The sequence below is a fragment of the Fukomys damarensis genome, unplaced genomic scaffold (genome assembly GCF_012274545.1).
Source record: "Fukomys damarensis isolate Sample0158 unplaced genomic scaffold, DMR_v1.0_HiC HiC_scaffold_37, whole genome shotgun sequence".
NCBI lineage: Eukaryota > Metazoa > Chordata > Mammalia > Rodentia > Bathyergidae > Fukomys > Fukomys damarensis.
In genome coordinates, this window is record NW_022900949.1 from 45155344 (window position 1) to 45181212 (window position 25869).

General features: G+C 38.7%; 1 protein-coding gene, 1 long non-coding RNA gene and 1 pseudogene across 2 annotated transcripts in view; 2 read left to right on the forward strand and 1 right to left on the reverse strand.

Annotated features, from left to right (window-relative positions):
- LOC104863145 overlaps positions 1–25869 on the forward strand; it is a 74495-nt gene that overhangs the window by 48048 nt on the left and 578 nt on the right. The window lies entirely within an intron of this gene.
- Cpne4 (copine 4) overlaps positions 1–25869 on the reverse strand; it is a 522029-nt gene that overhangs the window by 20323 nt on the left and 475837 nt on the right. The window contains exons 8-11 of the mRNA XM_033759485.1: positions 25349–25447; positions 23670–23756; positions 20370–20429; positions 4420–4553 (exon numbers count right to left, since the gene is read on the reverse strand). Coding sequence (XP_033615376.1) covers positions 4420–4553; positions 20370–20429; positions 23670–23756; positions 25349–25447 — 380 coding nt within the window. The remainder of the gene's footprint in view (positions 1–4419; positions 4554–20369; positions 20430–23669; positions 23757–25348; positions 25448–25869) is intronic.
- LOC117284563 lies at positions 11969–12057 on the forward strand (annotated as a pseudogene).

Consider the following 25869-nt stretch of genomic DNA (forward strand, 5'->3'; position numbering starts at 1 on the left):
ATTAACTTTAGTTAATTTAGTATTCATATTTTATTGTAGAAATATACGATACAGTGATCAATAATAGGATTTTAAATCAAATTTATTAAGTTACATTAGGATAAAATTCCATGGAGGAAGTAATATGGAAATGAATTGGTGAAAAAGAAGAAACAATTAAAATTATCAACTGAACTGAAGAACTTGTTCAATTATTTTTTTGAAGGGATGATGGTAGATATCAAATAGCTATGGTGTTTATATTGTACAGGACAGTCACAAGGGTCATATAAGAGTTTATTTTTAAATGTCCATATTACTACTACTCTAGAATTTTCATTTTTCATCACTATTTACCTTAAGTTGAAAATGTTAGATATCAAGTGTGAAGACCACACACATTTTTACAAAATTCTTTTTAGGTGTGAATGAACAAAAATATTTAAAGATCATTGGTTTAAGATAACTTCCATATCTGACACTTCCATATCTAATTTCTTCCCCTTTGTGTTGTTTATTTTCTAAAAATAAATTTAGAGGCTTAAATAATGCCTTCCACCACTTACTACCACCACAGGCAGAACCTGTGTTAGCTAGCTACTTTAAAATCCATATCTTTCTCACTTGTTAGGGGACCTGCTTCATTAATTTTTCTGTCTTCACAACATCACACGAGGTTCCTGGCACTTAGTAGGTACTACAAAGGACCTTAGCCATCCCAGTTGACTCATCTCTCCCAATTTAACCCTAATTTTCAACCCTGGATACCTATTAGAATGAAAACATCCTGGTCATAGGATGCACACTAGACAACTGCATCACAGTCCCTGGAGGGGAGGGGAGGCATTAGTATATTTTAAGGTTTTCCAAATAGTTTCAGTGTGCAACCAAAGCAAAGAACAATTGAAAGGCACTGGCAGAATGGAGAAGGTAGCACTGTGATGTGATCTCATCTTCTGATTACTCATCTCTGATTAGCTCAATGCTCTACATTTGAAAACATGTTTCAGATTGGGTTTTCAGTTCTAACCTCATCTCCTAGCACACTGTGAAGGAAGACTCTGCCTACATTTCTGATATTCCTATCTCATTCTGAGTTGGTCATTTCCAGAAAGTGGGAATCTGTACTTCCAAGCAATTATTCAGTTTTAGTCCTCTCTCAACAGCACTTAGGTAACCCTTTTAATAGAGGATATTTTGAGTTGTCAGTGACTCACATTCCTGCTGGCCTCCAGGAAAGAATGTCATCAGGACTCTGGGCTTTAAGTGGTATGAGGAACCAGGATGTTTACAGGAGCTGGGGAAGTGCCAGCAGGGGCACATGAGCTGGTATGGGCCTGTAAGTGTGTGTGTGCCATGTGCATATCTGTATGGCTATGTTTACACACATGTGTACATGTGTGTCTGTGCACATGCACACCCACATGCATGTGTTTGTGCACGTATGCATCAGAGGAGCTTGGGAAGGTTGGTAGAGAGTATCGGTGGCAGGCTTACTTTCAGAGGCTGAGGGATAGCACAGGTGGTCAAGATTGTCTTTTGGGCTTCAGGACCAGCTATTTTCAGAAAGCTTCCCTTCAAGGCCACCCAGAGAAGAGCTTTGCATACCTTTCAAGCTGTTCTACTTCATGAATCACCTCATAGTGACCCAGTAGTGATGACTGCACAAGGAAGAAAGAAAACCCTTGGCTGTCTGAGGTGTGGAGGAATTTCTAAGGCTCATGGGGATTAAAAACCTCTGTGTTGTTGCAGGATGGGAAATGATGCCTTCTGTCAGTTTTATTCAAGTGTTTCTTTTTAAGCACCAACCTCACTGACTTTGATTCTAGAATAAATTAATTCCAGAGCCCCGACTTGAAATTTCCTGATCTGCCTATTTTCTATCCACCCACACAAAGGAAAAACTACAGAGCCTTGTCAGTTTTCAAATGAGCAGCTTGCGTTACACATTCTTCTAGGGAGTTTTTTAAAAAAGAGTGTCAAGATTTTTCAATCCTTCTTTTCTTCCCTGGCATTTGCCCATTTTACTCTTGAGCTGCTTTCTTTACACAAATATGTATATTGCTCCACTGAGCTGCAGAAAGTTGATTCTCTTAGACAGTTGGGGATAATAATTTCAGACTTGCCCTACTACAATTTTAAAAAGCATCATGATGGCGATTCTTTGTATAACTGCTAAGATGTTCTATCTTATTTTTATATTGAATATGCCTTTTTGAAGGAATACAAAATGCACCCTAGACTTTGTGTGGTTCAAGTTTTATCGAGATAAAAGTTTTATAAGACATACATGTCACTCTGACTATAGTATCTGCATTTTGCAGATGAGGCACCTAGGAAATTGAGATTCTTACTCAAGACCTTGAGCTTGCAAGGCAGGCGGCACCACTGAGCTAAATCCCCAGCCCTTGAGATTCTCAACAGAGAGCAACCAATAAATGCTGCCTGATAATACATGAGTATCCAGGTCACTCAATAAATCCGCTGCAGAATCACGATGAGAGCTTTTAGCCTTGGCATCTTAATTTCTTGACAACTCACCAATCTTCTCTGTGGAGTTCATTATTGACTGCTTTCTTCCATGCAGATTTAGAGACAAATGCATTTATCTACTTTATCTTTTATTTATTTATTTATTTATTTATTTTTATTTTTTGGTACTGGGGATTGAACTCCGGTCCTTGCGCTTGCAAGGCAGGCCACCGAACCGCTGAGCTAAATCCCCAGCCCTATTTATTTATTTTTGAAATAGGGTCTTGCTACGTGGCCCAGGCTGATCTCTAATTTCTGGACTTATGTGGTCCTCCTGCCTCAACTTCTGGAATAGGTAGACTAGAGTCATGCACCATTATGCTTAGAAAATTTTTATTTCAAGATTTAAAAGTTTGGAATCCTGAAAACATTCCCTCCCTTTCTTATCTCTACATGTGTACACATTATTATATTAGAATAGATTGCTAACATGCATGTGTCTGTGTATGAGAAGGAACAGAAGGAGAGAATTACTATTTTTATATCTTGGGGAAGTTCGAACAAGTTTCCAAAATAGGTGAGGTGAAATTTATCAGAGTTTTCTCTCCACAGTAAAACTTTCCATGTAACATAAACTTCTTTAGGAGTACTCCAAGAAATCAGAGCTGAAACTCAGCTTATCTTCACAGTCTATATCTGAAGGTTAAGTATAAGAACTTTGCTTCGACAAGGTAATGAGAAATGACTATCGATTACCGTGTGTGTAGAGGAGGGGAAATGTCAACAGAGCCTGAGTTTTGGCGCTAGAGAAATGACTCGATTACCGTGTGTGTAGAGGAGGGGAAATGTCAACAGAGCCTGAGTTTTGGCGCTCTTTGTTTTTCATTTCCCGACTGCCCTCAGGCCCCATATGATTTACTCGTCTCTTTCTCCGTACCTTTTGGCCACCAGGACATGTCATTTTCCATGGGGTATGCAGTAGCAGAGTTTTAAGTGGTCATGACCAATTAAAAGATGAGAAGAAACAAAAATCCTGCTATCCTACAAAATTTCTGTGAAACCTGGAGGATAGCACTGCGTTCTTTATCTTGCTCACTTAAAAGGTCAATTATTTGCTGCTGATTACTAACCAGCCTTGTTTTACCATCACACTGGGGAATCACCTGATATTTGTATGTATTTATATTTACATTGGTTCTACCTCAAAAAACCTTCTTCAACAAATACCCGAGCTCCTTCACTTTTATGTGGAAATTTAAACAGCAGAATAAATCCACTTTAATATAATTTGTGTAAATCACTTCTTACAGAGAATTCTCTTGTTGGGAAAGGTCAGTATTTACCATCAAGAAAAATAAATAATACTGACTTATTCTTTCTTTCTCTCTCTCATATATATACATATATGAATATATATATGTATATATATATATGAATATATGTGTGTGCATATGTATGCATGCAAACACACACACACATGGCTGCATAGATGTAAACCTAGTAGATATCACTGCTAAAGTTACCAATAGTTTCAGGACCTATGAAATACTGTGATTATGGATTTAAGCTGGGGGTGGAGTAGACCTGGGTTCAAGTCCTGCCTGTGGCTGTGTGACAGTGCACAAGTTACTTATTCTTTAGGTCTGGAATGATGCTAGTCCATGAGCAAACTTTGAGTGGCAAGGCACATACTCAGATTCCAAAAAAATGAAAGTAAAACTGCTAGCCAGTGGTCTCGCAAGACAATGAAAAGAATGATGAGAAAGACATTGGTAACTAATGAGAGCCTGGCACCAGATCAGTTTCTGTAGGTGTTTGGATGAGATGTTTGGGACAATATTTCATTCTATTCTTTTGTGAGCCTCTGTATTAGAAGTTGCTGGATTTAATTTCATACTTCTGCCAAGAATCAGCCATCTAAGCCTACTTGAGAGGTGATAAGGCTTTGGCTGACTGGAAGTCTCTTACCTGTCATAGTCTTGGCAAATCTCCCCCACAGCTACCAGGGCCTTCAGGTACTCATTCGGTTGGTAAGGGTGGATATAATGCAAGGAACAGCTGTTTCTGGGGTCCCCATTTGAGGCAGTGAAATCTATAGCTACCTGGAAGAGAGGAACAGGTACAATTAATGTGAATGCATTTTTCAGGGATTATGATTAGCCATGAGACACAACCTTAGAAGGCAAAAGGCAGCCTATTACAACCTGCTAATAAGAAAAGTAACAGAAGAAATTAATTAGCTTTTTGTCAAAACAGTTATGGATTTGGTTGAGGCCATTTCTGCAGTGCTTAATGCCCCTTTCTTGAGCTTTGCCTTCTCCCTGTCCAAAATGCAACTTGAGACTGACATGTAGGTCAGAAAGCTCAGCCTCTATTGATCCATGTCACCAGGCAGCAAGAGTAAGAACAGAATATATTACTTCCAATTTTACAATTCACTAAGAAAAGACTTCTGTGCTCCCTAGGCAGAACAACTCAATTTCTGAAGCATAGGTAAATCCTTAAAATCACATTCTGTGTTGAAGATAGTCTTCATAAGAAAGCCACTGCCATATTTCCCAGAATGGCCAGTTGCACAGTTATGTTGAAGTGTTTTCTGCAAGGAGTGACTCTGTAAGGCATTCAACTTTTGGGTTTCCATTCATGGAAGAATTCATTTTTCTACAAAAAAGCAGGTGCTTGAATAACTTGGTATCATGAGTGGGGAGTAGAAAGAAAATTTTTCATCTTGCTATTAAGTGATCATTATCTTTCAATTTCTTAAATTTTTCTGACTGCCTCCCCAACTCATATCAACCAAATAAAAGTTGACTCATCAGGCACCAGGCAAGCATTTCCATTTCTTACCACTGCCACCGCCACCGCCACTACCACCAAAACCACCACCACCACCACCACCACCAACAACAACAACAACAATGTTTAAGCCTGAGAGAGTTAAAATGAGAAGGAACTTTTTCATGACTTCAAAGAGCAGCACCACCTAAATAAAAGTTAAACCAGCAAAAACCTCTAAAAAACTGCTGAAGGTTGAGGAAGAGGAGGTTAAAATAAGGAGTGATAGGAGAACAAAATGTTTGTGTTGCATCTTCTGGGAACAGTAGAATACATTCGCTGGCTTAGTAATGTCAGGAAGGCTCTATTTGCTCATATGGCCTTGGAGATTATAAAGTAGGAAATTTTATGTGTGTTATATTTAGAAAACTCCATTATAATAAATAACTGGAATGTTCTTTCTATTGGATTTACTAAAATGGGATATTACTTCTGGAAGGATGAAGAAAAGACATGGGTCTTTTCTCTTTTGTTCTTATACTGGGGATTGAACCCAGGGCCTTGTACATGCTAGGCAAGTGTTCTAACACTGAGCTACACCCGCTGCCCCTTTCCCTTTAAATTGCCCTGGCAGGCTGGTCTCAAACTTGTGATCCTTCTGCCTCAGCCTTGGGGTAGTGAGATTTGTTGGAGCTCTTAAAAAGTTAAGTTAATGGGAAGAAATTTTATCTGTGTCCAATATGGGAGCCTTGCAATCAAGTCAAAGTGACTAGAAAAGAAGAACAACAGGCTATATGTAATTCATGTATAGATTTGTTCTTTTTTTCCCATGACTTTAGTTTTTTCATCACCAATTTCTTTTTCCTTTTCTTCTTCACTCCCCTTGAGGCTAGGGTTAAAAATAAATTTGGTAGGATTTCAACTCTGTTTCAGATCACCCAGATGTTTTACACAAGGGATACCTACTGATGAACTCCAAGCACTAATAGTATGTTGAAAGAAAGGTCCTGGGAAGGAAAAAATGTAGGACCTCCCTGACCCAAGAATGCCTGTATTTGCATAATGAAACAAAAGAGGAGCAAAACTCTTCTCTGTGCCTGGCCCTGTGCTAACAGCTTTGCAGGTATTATGCTTTCATTTTCATGAAGCCTCTGCAAGGTAAATGCTGTTCTTTTTTGTTGATGGCAACAGCGGGGCCCAAAGGTGATGAGTTCACACAAGTAATACAGGTAGAGCTGGGTTTAAATCCAAAAGTTATGTCTCCAAAGACTATACCTCATTATTATACCATTATACATCTACAAAAATATGCAAGTTTGTAGCCAGCATGCCAAGACTTCTCATGAGCACAATTCCTATAAAAAAATGATTTGGCTTGGAGGTAGAGAGACCAGCTAGGAGGCAACTATAATCATTTAGAGAATGACCTTGAATGAACAGTTCTCTGAGACTAAAATAGTTATAAAATTCAGAGGAAGGCAATCTGTGTGTGTGTGTGTGTGTGTGTGTATGCATGATAGTGGAAGATGTGTTACTGAGGATGACTACAGGTAACCTAGAAGGCAATTAAATGCAGTCTTCTGAGATGGGCTTTATCCTGAAGGGCACATCCAAGTCACTGGAAGAAGAAACAAAGACAGTAGGTGAATATCCTTTTAATCAAGGACTGCAGCCGGGGATTTAGCTCAGTGGTTCCGCCACCTGCCTTGCAAGCACAAGGACCCGAGTTCGATCCTTGGGACAAAAAAAAAAAAAAAAAAAAAAAAAAAAAAAAAAAAAAAAAATCAAGGACTGCAATGAAAAGCTAGTAATGAAGAGGAAACTACATGTATTTTGTGTACAAGAAGGACATATAAAGTACCTTAGCATCTTATAAGGATCTGACCAGACAGAGGTCAAAATACACACAGATAATTGCAATAAAATGTCTTTAAGCAGAAAACTCAAGAGGTACTTAAGAGATAGAATTTGAAGAGATCATACTCTGGGGACCTTCTGGTTTACTCCTAAGTCCAACACACAGAAACTCCACCCTAAGTCTATTTCTCCTGATGAGACACACAACAGGGACAATGACACCTCACACTTATACCCATGGAATTTGGAAAGTAAAGAAGTGCTGGGAGAACTTGATATAAAGTCACCCCCTTCTCTCACTGAAGAAAGTATTTTAAAACACTAGGAAATTCTGGAGAGCATGAAGAGGCTGTGTGGATATTACATCATTTTTTTGAAGAAAGTATTTTAAAACACTAGGAAATTCTGGAGAGCATGAAGAGGCTGTGTGGATATTACCTTTCATACTTTATTATTTTTTTATTGCAATGCTGGGGATCCAAGGCATGGCCTCATATGTGGTAGGCAAGCTCTCTATCAATGAGCTCTAACCCCAAATCCAATATTTAATCATTAATAATGACTGTCTGTGACTCATATCACTATGTAATGCCCTTAATCATGGATCACCACAGAAGTCATCATACCTGTGCTTTTAAACCATGTGCTGGTTACCTGACTGAGACTCCTGAAGTGTTAAATGTGTTAGGTGACAATAAAGACTGCTATCTTGCTATAAAACTAGAGAATGAAATCAGGTAATGAAGGTGAGGGGAATATCCGTAAAGAAATACAGCAACTAAAAACACATAACTGAGCCTCTTATTCTGCCTAGCTACAGGCAAGATCCTCTAAGCCTACAGCCACCAAGTGGCAGCACCTGAGCCAAGGTACCTCACCCTGAGGTCATGATATCCAGAGAAGCCTGGCTCGTGTCTGCATGGCCACAGATTTTGGCCAAAATATATTTTAAAATAATTTTTAAAACATCACAGAACTAGGACTGGAGTATATCTTGCGTATAAACCCAAGAAGTCATCCATTCTTAACTGATCCTAAATTTGCATGATCCTGAGAGTGAAGCCTCCTTAAAATTTTCATCACTAGTGTCTTTTTTAGTCTTTTCCTCATCCTGGCCAGTTACAACATTTCATTTCAATCAATTCTTCACTGTCAGGCTTAGAGGAATTTATTTTCAACAAGCTTGGGTGAAGCAAAGATGACAACGAGAAAGGAATTGAGAAGGAGCTTGTGATTGAAGCTATTAAGTGTAGAGGACGAATAGGATTTGGCAACATTTAATGTAGAATTGAATGTCAATTAGGGAAAAGGGGCAATCATTCCTTGGGGGATGGAAGAGAATGATACATCTTTTTTTTTTTTTTTTTTTTGAGACAGGGTCTCACTATGTAGTTGAGACTGATCTGGAACTCACTATGTAGCCCAGGCTGATCTCAAACTCACAGCGATCCTCCTACCTCAGCCTCCTGAGTGCTGGGATTATAGGCTTGCACTACCTCGCCGGGCTGAGAATGATACATTTTGAAGGTAACAGAACAAGGTGAAGGCTGGGGTTAATATTGGGCTGCCTGAGCATAGTGATGCTACTTAGACAAACTTGCTTGTTAAAAAAGTAGAAATTTTATTTTTTTCCTATAGGAGAACCTCCAGGATTTGTTTCCCCACCCATGGACATGGCCCATTTGTCCACAACAGCTAGAGAGGCTGTTCCAGCTCAGGACAGTTGGATATATGCTGGGGGAGGGTATAAACTTCAAAAATTAACTGTTGAAAAAGAAATAAACTAGTGATCCTTACTACCTAGCCTTTTCTGTAGTTCTGATGGTTCATACAAATTTTTCCCATGTGACTAGATAGATAGTAATGGATAGTTTTAAGTACATAACAGCTAAAAGGTTTTTTTACCCCCTAGAAAATGACGGTTTCTAAAGTCTCCATCACAAAGTTAGAGATAAAATATCTGTCTTGATGAGGTGGCCTTGCACCAGGATTTATCTGTGCTCTTTCAAGTTAGCATTAGTGGAAAGAGAACAAAGTGAAAGGTTACACTTATTTTAGAAGCAACAGGGAGGCTGTGAATGATGGGATAAAGTTGAGAAATAAGAGCAAGAAAATGACTGAAAAATGCCAGTTTGTGGAGGTGGCTGCAGATGCCTGGGTTCTGTGAACTTGCAGAAACACCACACTTTCATTTTCTGATATGAAGCATTTATGAAAACCTGTGGTTCTGGTATGTGCTCCAATATTCACAGCAAGCAGTCTAAGAACAGGCATCCATTGCTTTTTGCTTCTGCCCAGGAGGCCGCTCTCATTATTGAGTGGAACTGTGGAGCAGCTTTGCAGAACTTTGTAAAGTAGGAATGCAAAATGCTCCCTCAATGCCATCAAGTCCCCAGTGCCTGGCACTGTTTCTGGGAAAAGACTGAAAGCAAATGATGAATATTTTTCTTTGTCATTTTTAATTTTACATATGAAACAACCCTACTGTTCAGATCCCTTCCCTTTATTAGGCCTTCAGGAACCTCTTAAATGTTTTCTAAGGGAAGCCTCTATGAGCAACCTTTGTTAGTTGCTGTATCTCTTTTAGCATCTGTAGTCAAACATTTATGATACCACATTCTGGAGCAGCTTTTTAAAAGGATGTGTGCACAACTTGGACTTATAAAATGTGCTTTTTAGGTGAACATATTGTTTACTCTAGACCATTTCTTAAATGATATGCTAAATTCTTATTTTTCTGTATTTCCAAAAATTTCCATAAAAAGGCCGTAAAACAAGAACATAAGAAAAGACTATAGAGCTCAGATGGTTCATATTCTGAAAATAGCAAAGCATTTGTCTCTCTACACATCGTATCCTGGCTTTGCCTAGAGGTTCAGCAAGCAGGGCTCACTCTTACTTCTAAGAGTCCATCGGTGTTTAATCTAGGATATAAAATAATAATTTAAAAATTAAACTGAGTCCCCACTGACACTAATACTCACCTGGACCCCACAGTGGAGCCAGGAGGACCTGGGAACCATATTTCCTTCCCCTAGCTACATTAATACACACCTATGTCCCACACCAGAGCCAGGAGGAACAGAGAGTCATGCATCTAGTCCTCAGTTGATGATGCTGCCCACTGGGTACTACATCAGCGCCAGGAGGAACCAGGAGCTGCCTGCCTCACATCTAGTTCCTGGCTACTCCACAGCACAGGTAAACAGAGTTGACAATCAGTAGACCAAACTAATCTAAGAAGAAACCAACACTCAGGAGGAGAGTTTTGCTTCAGGACTGAAGTGACATCCTTCCACAGAGACTGTGTGAAATAAGGGAAATGGGGGAGATAGAGACTTGGGAGAAAGGTTTGGAGAGGGTAAGAGCTAAATAGGGATCTCAGGATCCTCTGGGAGGGTAGGCTCAGACCAGGAAGATCACAGGGACTGTATTCATTTGTGGAAGGCCAGGTTCAGTGTGAGTAAGCAGACTGTTGGAGGGACAGTCTTGAAGAAGAGAGCATCTAGTCTACCGATATATTTGAGCTCTGACACTGCTGCATACAACCAGTAGAAATTAGTGGTCTGAATTACTATGGGTCAACCTCATAAGGGTGGTCTAATTGTCTTTACTAAAATCATATTGTGGCTCACTCCCAAAGAATAGAGTAACAGGCCAAAAAATTTCAAAACCCTTGGACATCATCAACAATAACAACGAACACAAAACAAAACAAAACAAAACAACAGAAGCATGAAAAACCAAGACAACAAAATGCCTCCTCAAATTCCCAACTCCCCCAAAAATGGTTTGAGGGCATTGAGAAAGAGGGAATCATAAGCTACATAGCAGGTAGGTCTGTAGGGGTATCAATGGAGGTAAAACAGTTCAATAAGATGGCTAGTGAATTGAAAGAAGATATAACTAATCAGATAATGACCATAAAGAAACAAATGTTCAAAAAGAAGGAATAAGCAGTTGGTGAAACTAAACAAAGAGACACAGAACATGAATGCCCAGCATAGAAGAGAATGATAATCCATAAGCAAGTTCCAACAAAAATCCAGGAAATTAAAAGCATGATTGAAAGTATGGGCAACAGAAGTGAATAATGTAAAGACTATAAGACAGGTCTGTGGTCAATGATCAATTTATGAATGATACCATGAAAACAACAAGGGAAGATGAAAAACGGATCCAACAGGTCCTAGAAGACTCAAGGAGAACTAATATAAGAGTAATTAAATTTAGTGAAAAACCAGAAGACAGCAAAAAGCAGAAAAATTGGTTTACATAAGTAATAGCAGAAAACTTTCCAGGCATGGAATAGGAATTTAACATATGGATAGGTGACACATATAGAACTCTGAAAAGCTATGATCAGAAAAAAAAAAATTCCCCCAAACAAAAAGCATCCCATGCCACATACTGATGAAAATACCAGAAATAAAACAGAGGAAAAAAACTTTAAAGGCTGCTAGAGAAAACCAATGAATCACCTATAAAAGCAAATCCATCAGAATTGTAACAGATTTCTCAACACAAACCTTCCTGGAAAGGAGAACATGGCAGGAAATGCTTCAAGTTTTAAAGAAAACAGCTTCCAATCCAGACTGTTATATCCTGCAAAATTATCTTTCAAAATTGATAGAAAAATAAGATATTTCCATGACAAAGAAAAATCTAAAGAAATCCATGAACACCAAACCAACACTCCAAAATATTCTCAAGGATATCCTAGAAGCTAACAATGCCCAATAAGATAAATACATCAGGTAGGGGTAACAATTAAATAGAAGGGAAAGAAAGAAAAACAGCAACAAGAAGTTAATACAATGACAGAAATAAGTTGATACCTATCAATTATAACTATTAATGTAAATAGACTCACTTCACCAATCAAAGCTTTGTGCAGTGGCAGTATCATAGCCAGGGAGGTTTATCTGAGGTGCAATTATTGCTAATTGAAAACTTTTCAACTCACCAATTAAAAAACAGATTAGCAAAAATAGATCAAGAATCAAAATCCATTTGTAAGCTATATACAAGAAACACATTAAACACAAAAAGAAGTACAGCTGGTAAAAATTTTTTATATATCCTTGATAATAGTCCTTTGTCTGAGGTACCTCAGACAAAGGACTATTATCAAGGATATATAAAGAACTCAAAACAATCAGTCCCCCCAAATATAAAGACCCGATCCAAAAATGGGCATCCGAAATGAACAGACATTTCTCATACAAAGAAGTGAAAGCAGCAAGAAAATATATGAAAAAATGTTCCACATCACTGGTCATTCGAGAGATGCAGATGAAAACAACACTGAGATTCCACCTCACCCCACAAAGAATGGCTGCTATCAAGAAATCACACAATAACAAATGTTGGCGGGGTTGTGGGGAGAAAGGAACCCTCCTCCATTGTTGGTGGGAGTGCAGACTAGTGCAACCACTATGGAAATCAATATGGAGATACCTCAAAGAGCTTGGACTGGAGGTTCCATTTGACCCAGCCATCCCTCTGTTGGGTATCTTTCCAAGAGAACTAAAAGAATCATATCACAGAGAAGTATGTGCACCCATGTTTATAGCGGCACAGTTTGTAATAGCTAAATCTTGGAAACAACCTATTTGCCCATCCGTTGGAAACTGGATAAAGAAGTTGTGGTTTTTCTATAAAATGGAATATTACTCAGCCATAAAGAGCGAGAGAATAGATTCATTCATAGGAAAATGGATACATATTGAAGATATACTCCTAAGTGAAATAAATAAGTCCCACATGTGTAAATACCAAATAGTTTCCCTGGTGTGAATATTCTGCAACAATGCATAAGATTCTAATAAGATTACTGACATTTAGAAATGGGAGGAAAGGAGCTAAAGGTGTAGGGAAGGTGTGATACGTAGGGGAAGAACAAAAAGGGAAAAGAAAAAAATGTGAGAGAATGAAAAGATGAAAATAAAGTGTTTGTAGATGGGGAGGGGAGGAGGGGGTGAAGGGAGGGCAGAGGTAAGGGGAAAAAAATGAGAATCAAGACTTGCCATGTAAAGGTACATGATCCCAACAATGAATGTAACTGTACTGTATCCCTAAATGTACCAATAAACTCAAAAAAAAAAAAAAAAACACAAAAAGAAATTCATTGACTAAAAATCAAAGGATAGAAAACAAAATTCCATGAAATTAGAACACAAAAAACAAGCAGGAATAGCTATTCTGTTTTCAGATAAATTGGATTTCAAGCCAAAGGTCAAAAAAGTCAAAGACAAACATTGTGTATTGGTTAACAGAACTATTCAATAGGAAGAGATAACAATTATAAACATATATGCACATAATCATAGTGCACCCAACTTCATAAAACAAACTCATAAAACATTAAAGATCAAATAAATATAAAAAATTATAGTAAAAGATCCCAATACCCTTTCACAATTAGATAAACTAAACAAAATCAACCAAAAAAAAATATCAGAGTTGAACTTAACTATCAAGCAAATGGACTTAATAAATATATACACAGTGTTCCACCTAATAGAAACAGAATACATATTCTTCTCAGCCACACCTGGTATTTTGCCAAAGTACACCACATTCTAACTAATAAAGCATGCCTAAACAAATGCAAAACAATCAAAACTTTACCATGCAAATTATTAGATCATAGTGTAATGAAACTAGAAATCAATAGCAAAAGAAACCATAGAATTATACAAATATATGCAAATTAAGCAACACACTCTTGAATAATCAATTGGTCACAGAGGATTAAGGAGGAAATACGACAGGTCCTAGGAATAAATGATAATGCCAGTATAACATACCAGAAGTTATGGAACAGTATGAAAGCAGTACGGAACAGTATGACAGCAATCCTATGAGAGAAATTTAGATTGGTGAATGCCCACATCAGAAAAATAGATTAAGCCTAAATAAATAAATAACCCAATAATCCATCTCAAGGTTTTAGACAAACAAGAACAATCCAAACTCAGGACTTATACAAGGAAGGTAACTATACAGATCAGAGGAGAAACTGATGAAATGGAGACTAAAAGAACAACACAAAGAATCAATGAATTAAAGAGCTTGTTCTTTGAAAGAATAAATAAAACAAACCATTAGCTAATCTTACTACAAAAGGAAAGAAAAAGATACAAATTAAAGAAATTAGAAATGAAAAAGGAATCAATATGGAGATACCTCAAAGAGCTAGGACTAGAGGTTCCATTTGACCCAGCCATACCTCTGCTGGGTATCTTTCCAAAAGAATTAAAAGAATCATATCACAGTGATATATATGCACACCTATGTTTATAGCAGCACAGTTTGTAATAGCTAAGACTTGAAAACAGTCCATTTGCCCATCAGTTGGAAACTGGATGAAGAAGATGTGGTTTTTCTATAAAATGGAATACTACTAAGCCATAAAGAATGAGAAATTAGATTCATTCATAAGAAAATGGATACATTTTGAGGATATACTCCTAAGTGAAATACATAAGTCACACATGTGTAAATACTGAATAGTTTCTCTGGTGTGAAAAACTGTAATAGTACACAAGATCCTAATGAGATAATTGACAATGTGAAATAGGAAGAAAAGGGCTAAAGGTGTAAGGAAAGTGGGAAGGGTAGGGGAAAGGTAATAAGGGAAAAGAAAAAAATAGGAGAAAATGAAAAAATGGAAATAAAGTGTAAGTGGGGAGGGGAGAAGTAGGTTAAGGTAGGGCAGAGACAAAGGGAAAAAAATGAGAACCAAGACCTGTCATGTAAAGGTACAAGATCCCAATAACTAATGTAACTGTACTATATACCTAAAATGTACCAATAAACTCAATTTAAAAAAATGGACAGATATCCCTGTTCCTGGATAGGCAGAAACAACACAAACAAAACTGCTATACTTCCAACACTGATTTACAAATTTAATGCAATTCCATCAAAATACCAATGTCATTTGTCAGAGCTAGAGCAAACAATCCTTAATTAATTAATTGGTACTGGGGATCGAATTTAGGGCCTTGTACTTTCGAGTATAATCCTAAAATTTATATGGAGTCAGTAAAGATCCAGAATAGCAAAAGCAATTCTGGCTAACAAAAGCAATGCAAGTAGCATCACAGTCTCAGACTTGAAGTTGCACTATAAAGCCCCAGTGATTAAAACAGCATGATACTGGCACACAAACAGGCATGTGGATCCATAGAACAGAACAGAAGAAGTGGAAACAACCCTAGACACAGACTTCTATTTAATCTTTGATAAAACAGCCAAAAACATACACTGTAGGAAAGAGAGCCTCTGTAATAAATGGTGGTGGGAAAACTGGATATCCACATGCAAAAAATTGAGCCTAGACCCACATACTTCACCAAAATGGATCAGAGCTATAAATATTAAAAGAGAAACACTTAATCTGCTAAAATATAAAATAAATACTACTCTTAAAGACAGAACGCTAATGGCAGAAGAAATAATATCAAGAATTCACAAATGGAATCATAGCAATTCAAAAGCTTCTGCATAGCAAAGGAAACAACCAACAAAGTAAATAGACATCTATAAAATGGGAAATTTTTTTCTAGTTATTCCACAAAGAGCCAACATTAAGAATATATAAAAATTCAAGATATTAGACCTTCCAAAAATAAAAGAAAGATAAACTTGAGGCATTTGTAGGTACATGGATACAACTTGGGAACATAATGTTAAGTGAAATAATTCAGACACGCTGGCTATTTCTCTTATATGAGAGAGAGAGAGAGAGAGAGAGAGAGAGAGAGAGAGAGAGAGAGAAACAAGGAGAGCAAAATAGAAGAGATATTAAACAGGAAGTTGGAAGAATTTCAAATACTTCCCCAAACTATAAATTCCATTGTTTAGAACTATTTCAATATATGTGCTAATTTGTATCATACTAGTTATTTTAGTTCATTGAAAGTTTTGTGTAATTTGATGTTTGTTTCTTCTTTTGCAAGGATATTTTTGGTTTATGCTCTGGAGTTCTTATGTCTCAAGGATTCATATGAGGTATGGAGATTGTCTTCAAGGATGCCTTGATTTCCTAAAAATTCCATGCGAAATTGTGTGTGTGTAATTTTTAGTGAGAGGATACAGATCATGTGTCAGATTCTCAAGTTTTAAGGTGACCCAAAAAGAGTAAGAATCATTGACCAAGACTATTTTTAACATCTTTTATCTTTTCCCCTCTACTGGGGCTTCTCTTCTGACTTTGGTCAGATTTTCGCTTAAAACTTCCCTTCATTTAATCCTTGAATTTCTATCCTCCTTTTCCTCTGGTCTTCCCTTTTGTAAGACTTCTTGAATGCATAATTATTTCTACTGTGTTCACTTCTTTACCTTCTGTTTACACACTATCTCCAGGGCCTCACTTATCTCATTCTGCTGAAATAGTTTTTTTTTCAAAGATGATATATGACGACTCATCATAGAAGCCAGTTGTTGCATGGCATTGCATTCTTTGAGTTCTCTAGTTTATGTGATCATTACTCTGACCTTGTAACTTTTCCTTCCTGGGGGTTTGAGTTTCTGTCTCCTCCTAGATTTTCTGCTCCTGTAGTGTCTATTTTCTTCCTGCTTCTCCTGCTACCAACTGGGGTTCCTCTTCAATATCCTGTCCTCAGGTCCCTTGTCTTTCTGTATTCTTCTATTTGACCACCTCATCTACACACATATACATACAAGTCCACATTTTTCTTGAAACTTTGGTTCATGTTTAAAAGTGCCATCTCCAGTGGATTACCTGAAAGCATTTCTAATATGTCCAGAACCAAATTCATTCTTTTGCTCAAAGTGTTCTTGATTTGTATATTTCCACGAGTAGACTGCCTTGTTATGCTTATTAGACACAAAATCTCCAAGTTTTCCTGGATTCAAGTTCCTCCTTTGCTTTCAGTCTCCTCCTTTTACCATAGGCTGAGTTACCAATGAATGCATCTTTGGTCTTTCTGAAATACTTTTATGGCTGGCACACTAGCCTACCCACTTATCACCAGACCTGTTGGATTAGTCTTTAATTTCTTCTTGTTTCATCTTTCATACACCTTTCATCACTATCAATGCCTTTTGTCAAATACTCCCAGATTAACTAAAGCATGTGCCTAAAGCATGCCATTTCATGACATTTTGAATATTCCATTATCTATCTACCAAATTACCTCAAAAATCAAACTTCTCAGGTTCTCATTGCAAAATGCTTCTATAATATTCCCCTAAATACATCCTGTTTATTAATATTAACAGAAGTGAGATATTTATCATTAGAATATATGGATGCATGAACCTAAATTTATTGGGGGTGTTTTAAAAATAAAACCCCAGTAATCCTCTTTAGTCATTCAATTTGTTCATTTCCTTAAAAGTTATCTTCCAACGAAAGTTTAGAGTTTGACTGATTATAATTCATTAGAAGTATTCTGAGCAGCCTGGTGTCTGAAGAGAAACTCTTAGGTTGAACTGGAAGCACCAGCATCTATGAAAGAGACTTTTTCCTAGCCCTGTGACTGTGCTGGTGAGAATTTCTACAAGAAATAAAGACTTCACTCAACAGAGGCGACCGAAGAGAAGCGAGTTTAACAAAAGGACAATTTACAAATGTGCTAGACAGGTTGAGGGAAGCCAGTCTAAAGGGTAGGAAGGAGCAGTTAGTAGAGCTCTGCAAGAAGACTACCTGCAGGACGGGCGCCTGGTGGGAAATGCGACTTTCTGTGGAAAAGCAAAGTCACTGCCAAACACTACCCTGGAAGGTTGAAAGCTGGGGGAATAAGTACCTCAAATTCTCTCTCCTCCTGTTGGAACTCTAATGGGTGCTCTCGTTGGTCAAACCCAACCAAAAATGGAGAGCAAGAGAGCCCGAGTAACGCCTCCAAAGAGGTCAGTTCCTAGAGCGCAGAGGAGAGAAGTGAGAAAGAGGAGTGAAACTGGAGGAGGAAATAGAGAGCATCAGAACTCTGTCACCTCTGGCTCCCAAAGGTCCTTCCTCAGGGAGACACAAAGTTTGTGTTGCCTAAAGCTACTGGGCTGGCTCAGGAGCCATGAGTGATACTATGTATGGATGGGAGGTTCATCCCTGGAAGGCTTAGTAGTACAGCTGCTGCAGTGAAACTCCTCCATGGGCCCTCATGCTCTCTGCCCACCTCCATGACAGGAAGCCTGCTCCCCACTTCTTATCTCTCCTCATTTCTCTTTCAAGTTGCAAAATGGTTTCAACAAAATTACTTAGTAGAAATAAACACTCGCAGACCAAATTAAATGACATGCTAATTTTTATTAACTATTTTCATTATAACTTTTAATTTACATTAGATTTTACTGCTTGAGCAATAAGAAATTTATGGTGAGACAGCTGGCTTCATTTTGAAGGAAAATGACATTGAAGTGATGTTTTCTTAATAGAACACTCAAAATAGAACACCTAGCACTCCACCTCCAAGTCTGCAACCCGAAATCCTACAGGAGGAAGGGCAGTGAGGCAAGGACTGTCTTCTCCTCTTCCACATTTATGGGTACAGTACATTCTCCTGTTTCTCATTCTTTGCTTCACTGTTCTCCTCACCCACATTCCTCACAGATCCATCAGCTGGCAGAGCAGGGAATGAGAGTCTGGGAATGGGGGACTGCTGGTGACAAACACTGAGGTGCTACTTTCTCAGGTGTAGAAGTCAGAAAAGTGAGAAAGAAAAGAACCAAGGTGGGGCAATCTTCCTGTGTCAGGTACGCCATGGGGATATCTAAGAGTCAGGAAGTGGAGCTGGGAACGCTTTGGGGTTAAACTTCCTGTTTGTGTTGGGGCTGATTATTTGCAGTCCAAGTCTAAGGGCAAAGCAAGCCCTTGAACGTTGAATAAAGAGTTATTCAAGAGCATGGGATTTACAGAATCTAAAACAAACTGAAATCAATAGAACTTTCCCTGGAAAACCTATAAATAGTTTTCTGAAATCACTCCTTTGCCTAACATCTTGGGAAACTATTTGCAGTATCTCTCCTTTATGACATTGTTTGCTTTCCTGCTTCCATTTGTATAGAACCGGAAGCAATGAGCCCACAGGACAGATGGTGTTAAGTGTGTGTGCCCACAGTAAAAGTGTTTGTTACACTCTATATGTGCCATCATGCATGTAGGAGGCTGGGGGGATGTATCATTAGGGAATGATAAGCTTCAAAGAAGTGACCAAATGATTAGCTCCTGTAAGAGTTCAAGAAGCAATATCCTGAGTATAGGCAGAATATAGGTAGGTTTTTCTGAAATTAGAGAATAACCCTCTAGCAAAGGAGACATACGACCATCAAGAGATCACTTGTCTCATCCCCTAAGAAATCACCCATTTCGTGCTTTAGGCACCACTATTCTTGGTCCCAGTAATATATTTGGTTGGGTACCAAAAAATTAAATCCATTTTCCATGCTTTCTTCACACGATTGAGCTAGTCTAGAGAACTAAAGAGGGCTTAGCTTCATGACCTCCAGTCTGTAAGATGAGAAATATACACTGTACACACTGTATCCCTCTTATTTAAATCCTTATGGCTTTCCCATGGGTTTGGATTTCAGCACATTTCTCCTTTGCCATCTGGGTTTTTTCTTGCTGGAGGTTGCATCTGTAGGAATATTCTTAATATTAAGCCAAGGAAGGCAAACTGTTCCAGGGCACATGGATTCACAAGACTGACATACCAGGTACTTTAAAAAGCATGACCATATCCACCCAAACACACATAAGGAGTATTCAGATTACATATTGGAGATGAGCTTCAGGCCACCTGCTGAGATTAGACACCCACTCTGCTTCTCACCCTTATTTCAACCTGGTTCTCCAGTCTTTGGAATTCACCTGTTCATTGCCTAGTAAAATGATTGGATGGTTTAACCTTGCTATGATAGTTGTGTTTGTGTTCTGGTCACAAGAACACAGCCAAGGCAGCTGCCTTAGCTCAGAGGAACTTTCTGCAACAGCTCACTTCCTACCTATTCTTCTCACCAAGTGATGGATTTGGCTTCATGTCCCACAGTTATTGAAGGAAGGACAGCATTCTGAGGGCTCTCCAAACCACCTCAGGCTAAATGGCACACATTTTCTGATGTGATGCTGAGAACCATACTCACTGCAGAAAATTGAGAGAATGAACTAACTTTAAACACAAGGCTCCATATGGTATTTCAGCAATGAGACTTGGTCAAGCTGAGCCAGAGTTTTAACAGACATGCATCTTCAGGCCCCTGAGCCTAGCAACTCCCAATCCCTTACTCGTTGCAAAAGAACAAATGGGACAACTTACCGTAAACTGGATTTGACAGCCACCCATGATATAGTCCAAGAAAGAGTGCATTTTGTGGATCTGCATTGGAGAATAGGAAACTGAGTTAATAACAGCACAGTCTGTTTCTTTACAGTCAAAGGACTAAACTTGGCAGATAGGCTGCTAAATCAGAGGAAAGGGCAGGAAAAGCCCTGTGGAAAACATGTGCCAGGTGATTTGTTTCATTATAAGAGAGAAATAAAGCAATGTCAGTTGTAACCAATAAGTCTGTAAAGGTTGCAAATACCTCTCTCCTGCTCCACTTTCTTTTGTTTTATGCATGATTCTAATCAACTTCCATCTCTGGGGTGAGACCAAAACTACAATGTCCAGGGTCACCACTGTTTAAGATAATAATATTCATTCTTAACTTTAGCCTTTCTTGCCTTAGTCTAAATTTCAGTCCTGGTAACATTCTTAATATGTAGATTATGGCTTTAAGATACAACTACATGAGAAAGTTTTGACTGACAATTTCCAGTCAGTTAAACTGTTCCACTGCCATGGACAGCAATGGCTACTATTTACTGAGCACTTACTGTATGCTGGGTGCATAACATCCTATATCTCAATTAATTCTAAGAACAATCCTATGAAGATGGTATTAATATTATTGGGTATAATTACCCATTTTATGGAGGAGAAAACAAAAGATAAGATCACATAGTAAGTGATGGAGTTGGGGTTCATACTATGGAAGTCGGACTGGATAGTTCATTCTTTTACTTCTATACTGGAAGTCAGGATAGCTGTTGCTTTCTGCCAATGACTACTACCATCTGCATTCTCATGTACATTACTGGTTTCTGGTCTTAATTTCTGCTTCTTTATGATTTTGCTACTTAGCTCTTGGTGATATTCATCCATTCATCAAGCATTCATTGAGCACCCTCTATGTGCTAGAAGTTAGAGAAATAGTGGTGACAGAAACAGACATGGTAGCTGCAGTCATAGTCCTTATAGTCTGTAGCCTTCTATCTGGACAAACAGTAACTTCTTCCCTTACTGTTCAGATTCCATCTGACACCTAGGGATGTTTTTTAGAGACGGTCGCACAATCACAGGCAGAATTTTCTCAGGGTTGAGGTTCAAATAGTTCTCTGAACAATGCTTGCTCTTGGCCCTGTTGACAATGCTTTCCTGACAGTATCAAGGAAAAAAGAATTTGGACATAAGTGAATCACAATGGCTCCTGAGCACTGAGCTATAAGATCAACTTTTGGAAGATCAAATAGATATCTGTATAGTCACTTTAAGGAGAGAGATAACCATTGAATTGGCTCATTTAGATCTTTTCTTTTGCTTCTCTGGGCACAGGGATGGAAACATGGCTGTTTTGAACATGTCCAGGATTGGATTTGTATAGGTATGATAAGATGAATGACACAAAACACAGCCTTTATAAGAAGAGGTTGTTATTCACAGCTTCTCAAATAATAGGAGACTGTCATGCTACAGAGGAGAGCCAAATGGGAAACTCCAGGGTCAAACAGGAAGCAGGAGTGAGGGGAATGTTTGTATAAAAGGCTCTATATTTCATGGTTTTCACTGAAAGAAATGGGTGAGCCCAGGTAAGCAGCTAACAAGTTTTAGAACTAGATGCTTTTGAATTATTTCAGCCAGCTTTGAGCTACAGGGGTGGTCTCCAGTTGTTTGATACTTGACCCCCAAGGTGATATAAAGCAGGTAACAAACTTGGTATGTGAGCGTTTAGTAAAGAGGGTAGGTGAAAGTATGGACTTGAGATTGGTTGTTCTGCATATCAAAGGCATGCTAGGAGGAAAGTTTACTCTTCAGGAATTAGGTAAGCCTGGGAGAAGTAGTTCCTCCTTGACTCCATAGGCTCAGAGATGTCAAATCATCAAAAATACATGAAACAAAACAAACCAAACAGGAGAATTATAATGACCCCAGATGGCCAATGATAACACATTATCCTTTAGTCCCAGTGAGTGGTTCTTGGGTAGACATGTGACCCAAGTCAGACTAGTCAGTCTTAACCTTTACTGTTTGGTTATATGAGGATGTAATCCTGCAGCTTTTGGATGTCATGCAAAGACTAGTCTGGGAAAAGAAACTTGAGATGTACACACACAGTCATTATCCAATTTATGAAGGTTTGATTTATGATTGTTTTATCTTATGGTCAGAAACTGACATACATTCAATAAAGACTGAAATTTGAATTGTGATATTTCCTCAGCCCAGGGAAATGCAGTATAATACTTTCTCACTGGTGTGTAGCAGCAGAGAGCTACAATTTCCAGTTAGTCACATAGTTAATACTTAGTATACTGTATTGCTAAGCTATATGTGGTAATTTATGTGTATTGAATGTAGTTTTTACTTACTATGAGTTTACTAGGATGTAATCCTATGAAAAATTGAGGCACATCTGTATTTGTGTGTGTGTGTGGGTGTATGTGTGCACGCGCAATGTGGATGGCATTTAAACCCTGTGTGGTGGAGTCAGATAGACATGAAGTAATAGCACGGTAATGCAGTTCTTAATCCTACCACTTGTGTGATTCTGAGCTGCTTGCATTACCTCAGTTGAAGGTAGAAATCTCGGTTGTGATAAAAGTTAAACAGAATTTATTAATCTTATACAGTAGGTACTCAACTAACAGCAGAATTACTCCTGGATGTGATTTTAAAAGTTTATTTATTAATGTAGGATTCTCTACAAATTTGAGCCCCTTGAGAGGAATTTCTGGGTTCTTCAATGCTCTTCCCTTGTCTTGTTTTCAGGTTACCCTTTCAGCATGAGTGAGGCACCACATACAAAGCACTGAACATAGTGGCAGGCACATGGTAGGTGTCTAGAAATGTTTGCTGCCCATTTGAGCTCCCTGCCCTCAGGAGAGGAAAGCCAGATCTGTCTCCAGGATCCTCTTGTCTTTGACACCATGACTGTGCTTGGGGACAGGACAATGGTATTAGATTCTCACAGCTCCAAGACTACTTATAGTTGCATTTCTCTTTAATGACCATGAATACATAGGATTTCTGATTTTTATTTTTAAGAGATCACTTCTTTGTGACACTCTTGCCTTGTGACCACTCCACCTGAACTCTTACCTGAATTCTTTTTTTACTGTTTTGTTTGTGATGCATACTATTTACATTTGTTTTGGGGAATTTGTACATAGGTCAGTGTATCTTGATCATTTTTGATTCCCTCCCACTCCCTTTTTCTCCCTTCCCCTGATCCCTTTCCTATAATGGGAACTCTTCCTCTGAGGTCATCCTCGGTTCAGAGTAGGGTTGGGCACGTACCTTGCACTGATTCAGGATCACAATGCCTGAGTTTTTGTAATTCTTCTTCTTGACTTTGTACTTGGGGTTGATGCACTCCCACTGTATCTGCAATAAGAGGAGCCACAGCGTGAGAGCCTGCTCTGGAGAAGGCTAGTCATCCCAGGAGACCAAGCCCATGGTGCTGCTGTAGACACACTGCACTGCAGGGCTGACAAGTGGTCTCTAGGGGGTCACCCCTGCATCTAGGGGAGTAATCGAGAGTGAGAGAGATTCTGACATCAGATTGCCTGGTTCAACTTCTAATGTCTTCATTTCCTAGCTGTGTGACCTTAGGCAAATTACTTGATTCCTCTGAGCCTTGGTTCACTTCTCTGTAAAATGGGACTTTTAGTACCTATCTCAGGATACTCATGGGAATTAAATGATTAACCTGTTAATAGATTTAGTGCCCGGAGCACACAAATCCTTACTCCTATTCGTAGGGACAAATGAAGGGGCAGAAGGAAGAAGAGTTCTGCAGATACCCATTTGACGCATGGAGGGGAAGGTCTTGGCCACCTCCACTGCTGAGGCTCATGTACTTGAGAGCTGAATGGGCAGAAGGTGGAGTGGAAAAGGCTGTGTCTCAATAAAACTGTAAACCTAGAAACCTGAAACAATGACTGTTCTTTCTGGACATGAAGTTGTGGATAACTGATTATTCAGCAGTAGATTACACAGTGGATTCTCCTCACTGAGGAGGTTCCATGAGGGAATAGCGACTACTTAATGGTTGGGAAGACAGACATCCAGTACTAACTAAGGGGCCTCTATGACTCCTTCAAAATTTGGGATTCTCTGATGAAGGAAAGAAAAGTCAAAATGGAATCCAAAATCAGAACATCTCCAGTAATGCTTTTTAAAAAGCCACTCCCTTCATCCTCCCGTTCCTCTCTCCAATGGAGGAGACCTTTCTAAAAGTCCCTGAGCTGTCCCTCCTTTCTGCTCCATTGGGACAGTGGACTCCAAAACAAGAATGATAAGTAGCTCAGGTTGAATTCCCCTAGAGAACTGACCATAGCTGAATGATACTCAAGGCATGTGTGTCTGAGAGAAACACAGAAAGGGTTTAGGTCTCAGGATAGTGCAATGTGTTTTTATGTTACCTGGTAGTGTTTGGGTACATGTCTTAGTAGCAAATATGGAAGAGTGAAATTATGCAACTATAGGAAAACCTGGTGCCCATGATAAAATTTTGGTGGATTCAAATAATTTCTCCAAAGCATTAAATGTATTATCAATGTCACCATGTCACGTAAGTGTAGAACTGGAAAGAATACTATTGCTAACAGTCAGAATTCTGGAAGTGCTTGCTAGGTGCTCATGTAAATTTCAAACAATCCTATGGGGTAGGTACAATTCTCACCTTTACATTTTAGACAAGAAGAATAAGACACACAGAAATTAAGTTACTTTTCCAGGACTACCCAACTAAAGGGAATTAGGAAATTTCTCATCCATTTTATCGATGCAGAACTGCATCATTTGGGGGCAGTATCTTAATCAAGGCCACACAACACTGAATGTTGAGCTTATGCTAGAATCAAATTTCACTGTATTGCCTTTTCACCAGACTGAGTCATACACTGGTGTTTTTGTCTTTGTCATTTATAACTGAGTACTAAAGATCCGGGTTATGACATGGATGGTGTGTGTACCTGCTTCCCTTCCATTGCTCCCCTCATCTCTTTGAATGTCGAGGTGAACTCTCCAATGAAGTCATGCTTGCCATTGGAGTCCCAGTCCCACACTATGCACTGAAAAAGAGAAAAGAAAAATTAAGAATGCCCCAGCATCTGAAGGTAGTTTGAACTTGATGAGGAAGAGTAGATGAAAGAGATAAGGTTTAGAAGAAAAGCCTGCATTTGTGGCACATGGGATATAATGTCCTCATGGTTTCTACATCTCTTTACTTGGCCTTTATGGTCACAATCCCTAAACAAACTTGCGGTATATCAGAGACTACAGTAAGTAAGTGTTCCCTTTTCAGATAAGGCCAGTAAGACCCACAGGACATAGGTGCTTTCCAAAAAGACCACTAGTGTCCTGCCTTCAAATCTGATGCTCTTTTCATCACAAGATAGAGCTTCCCTGTTTTACAGCTGCAGACATATGCCTGAGTACCTGAGCCACTGGTTTCCACAATGAGTAGTTTCTATCAGGGATTTCAATGGGGTCA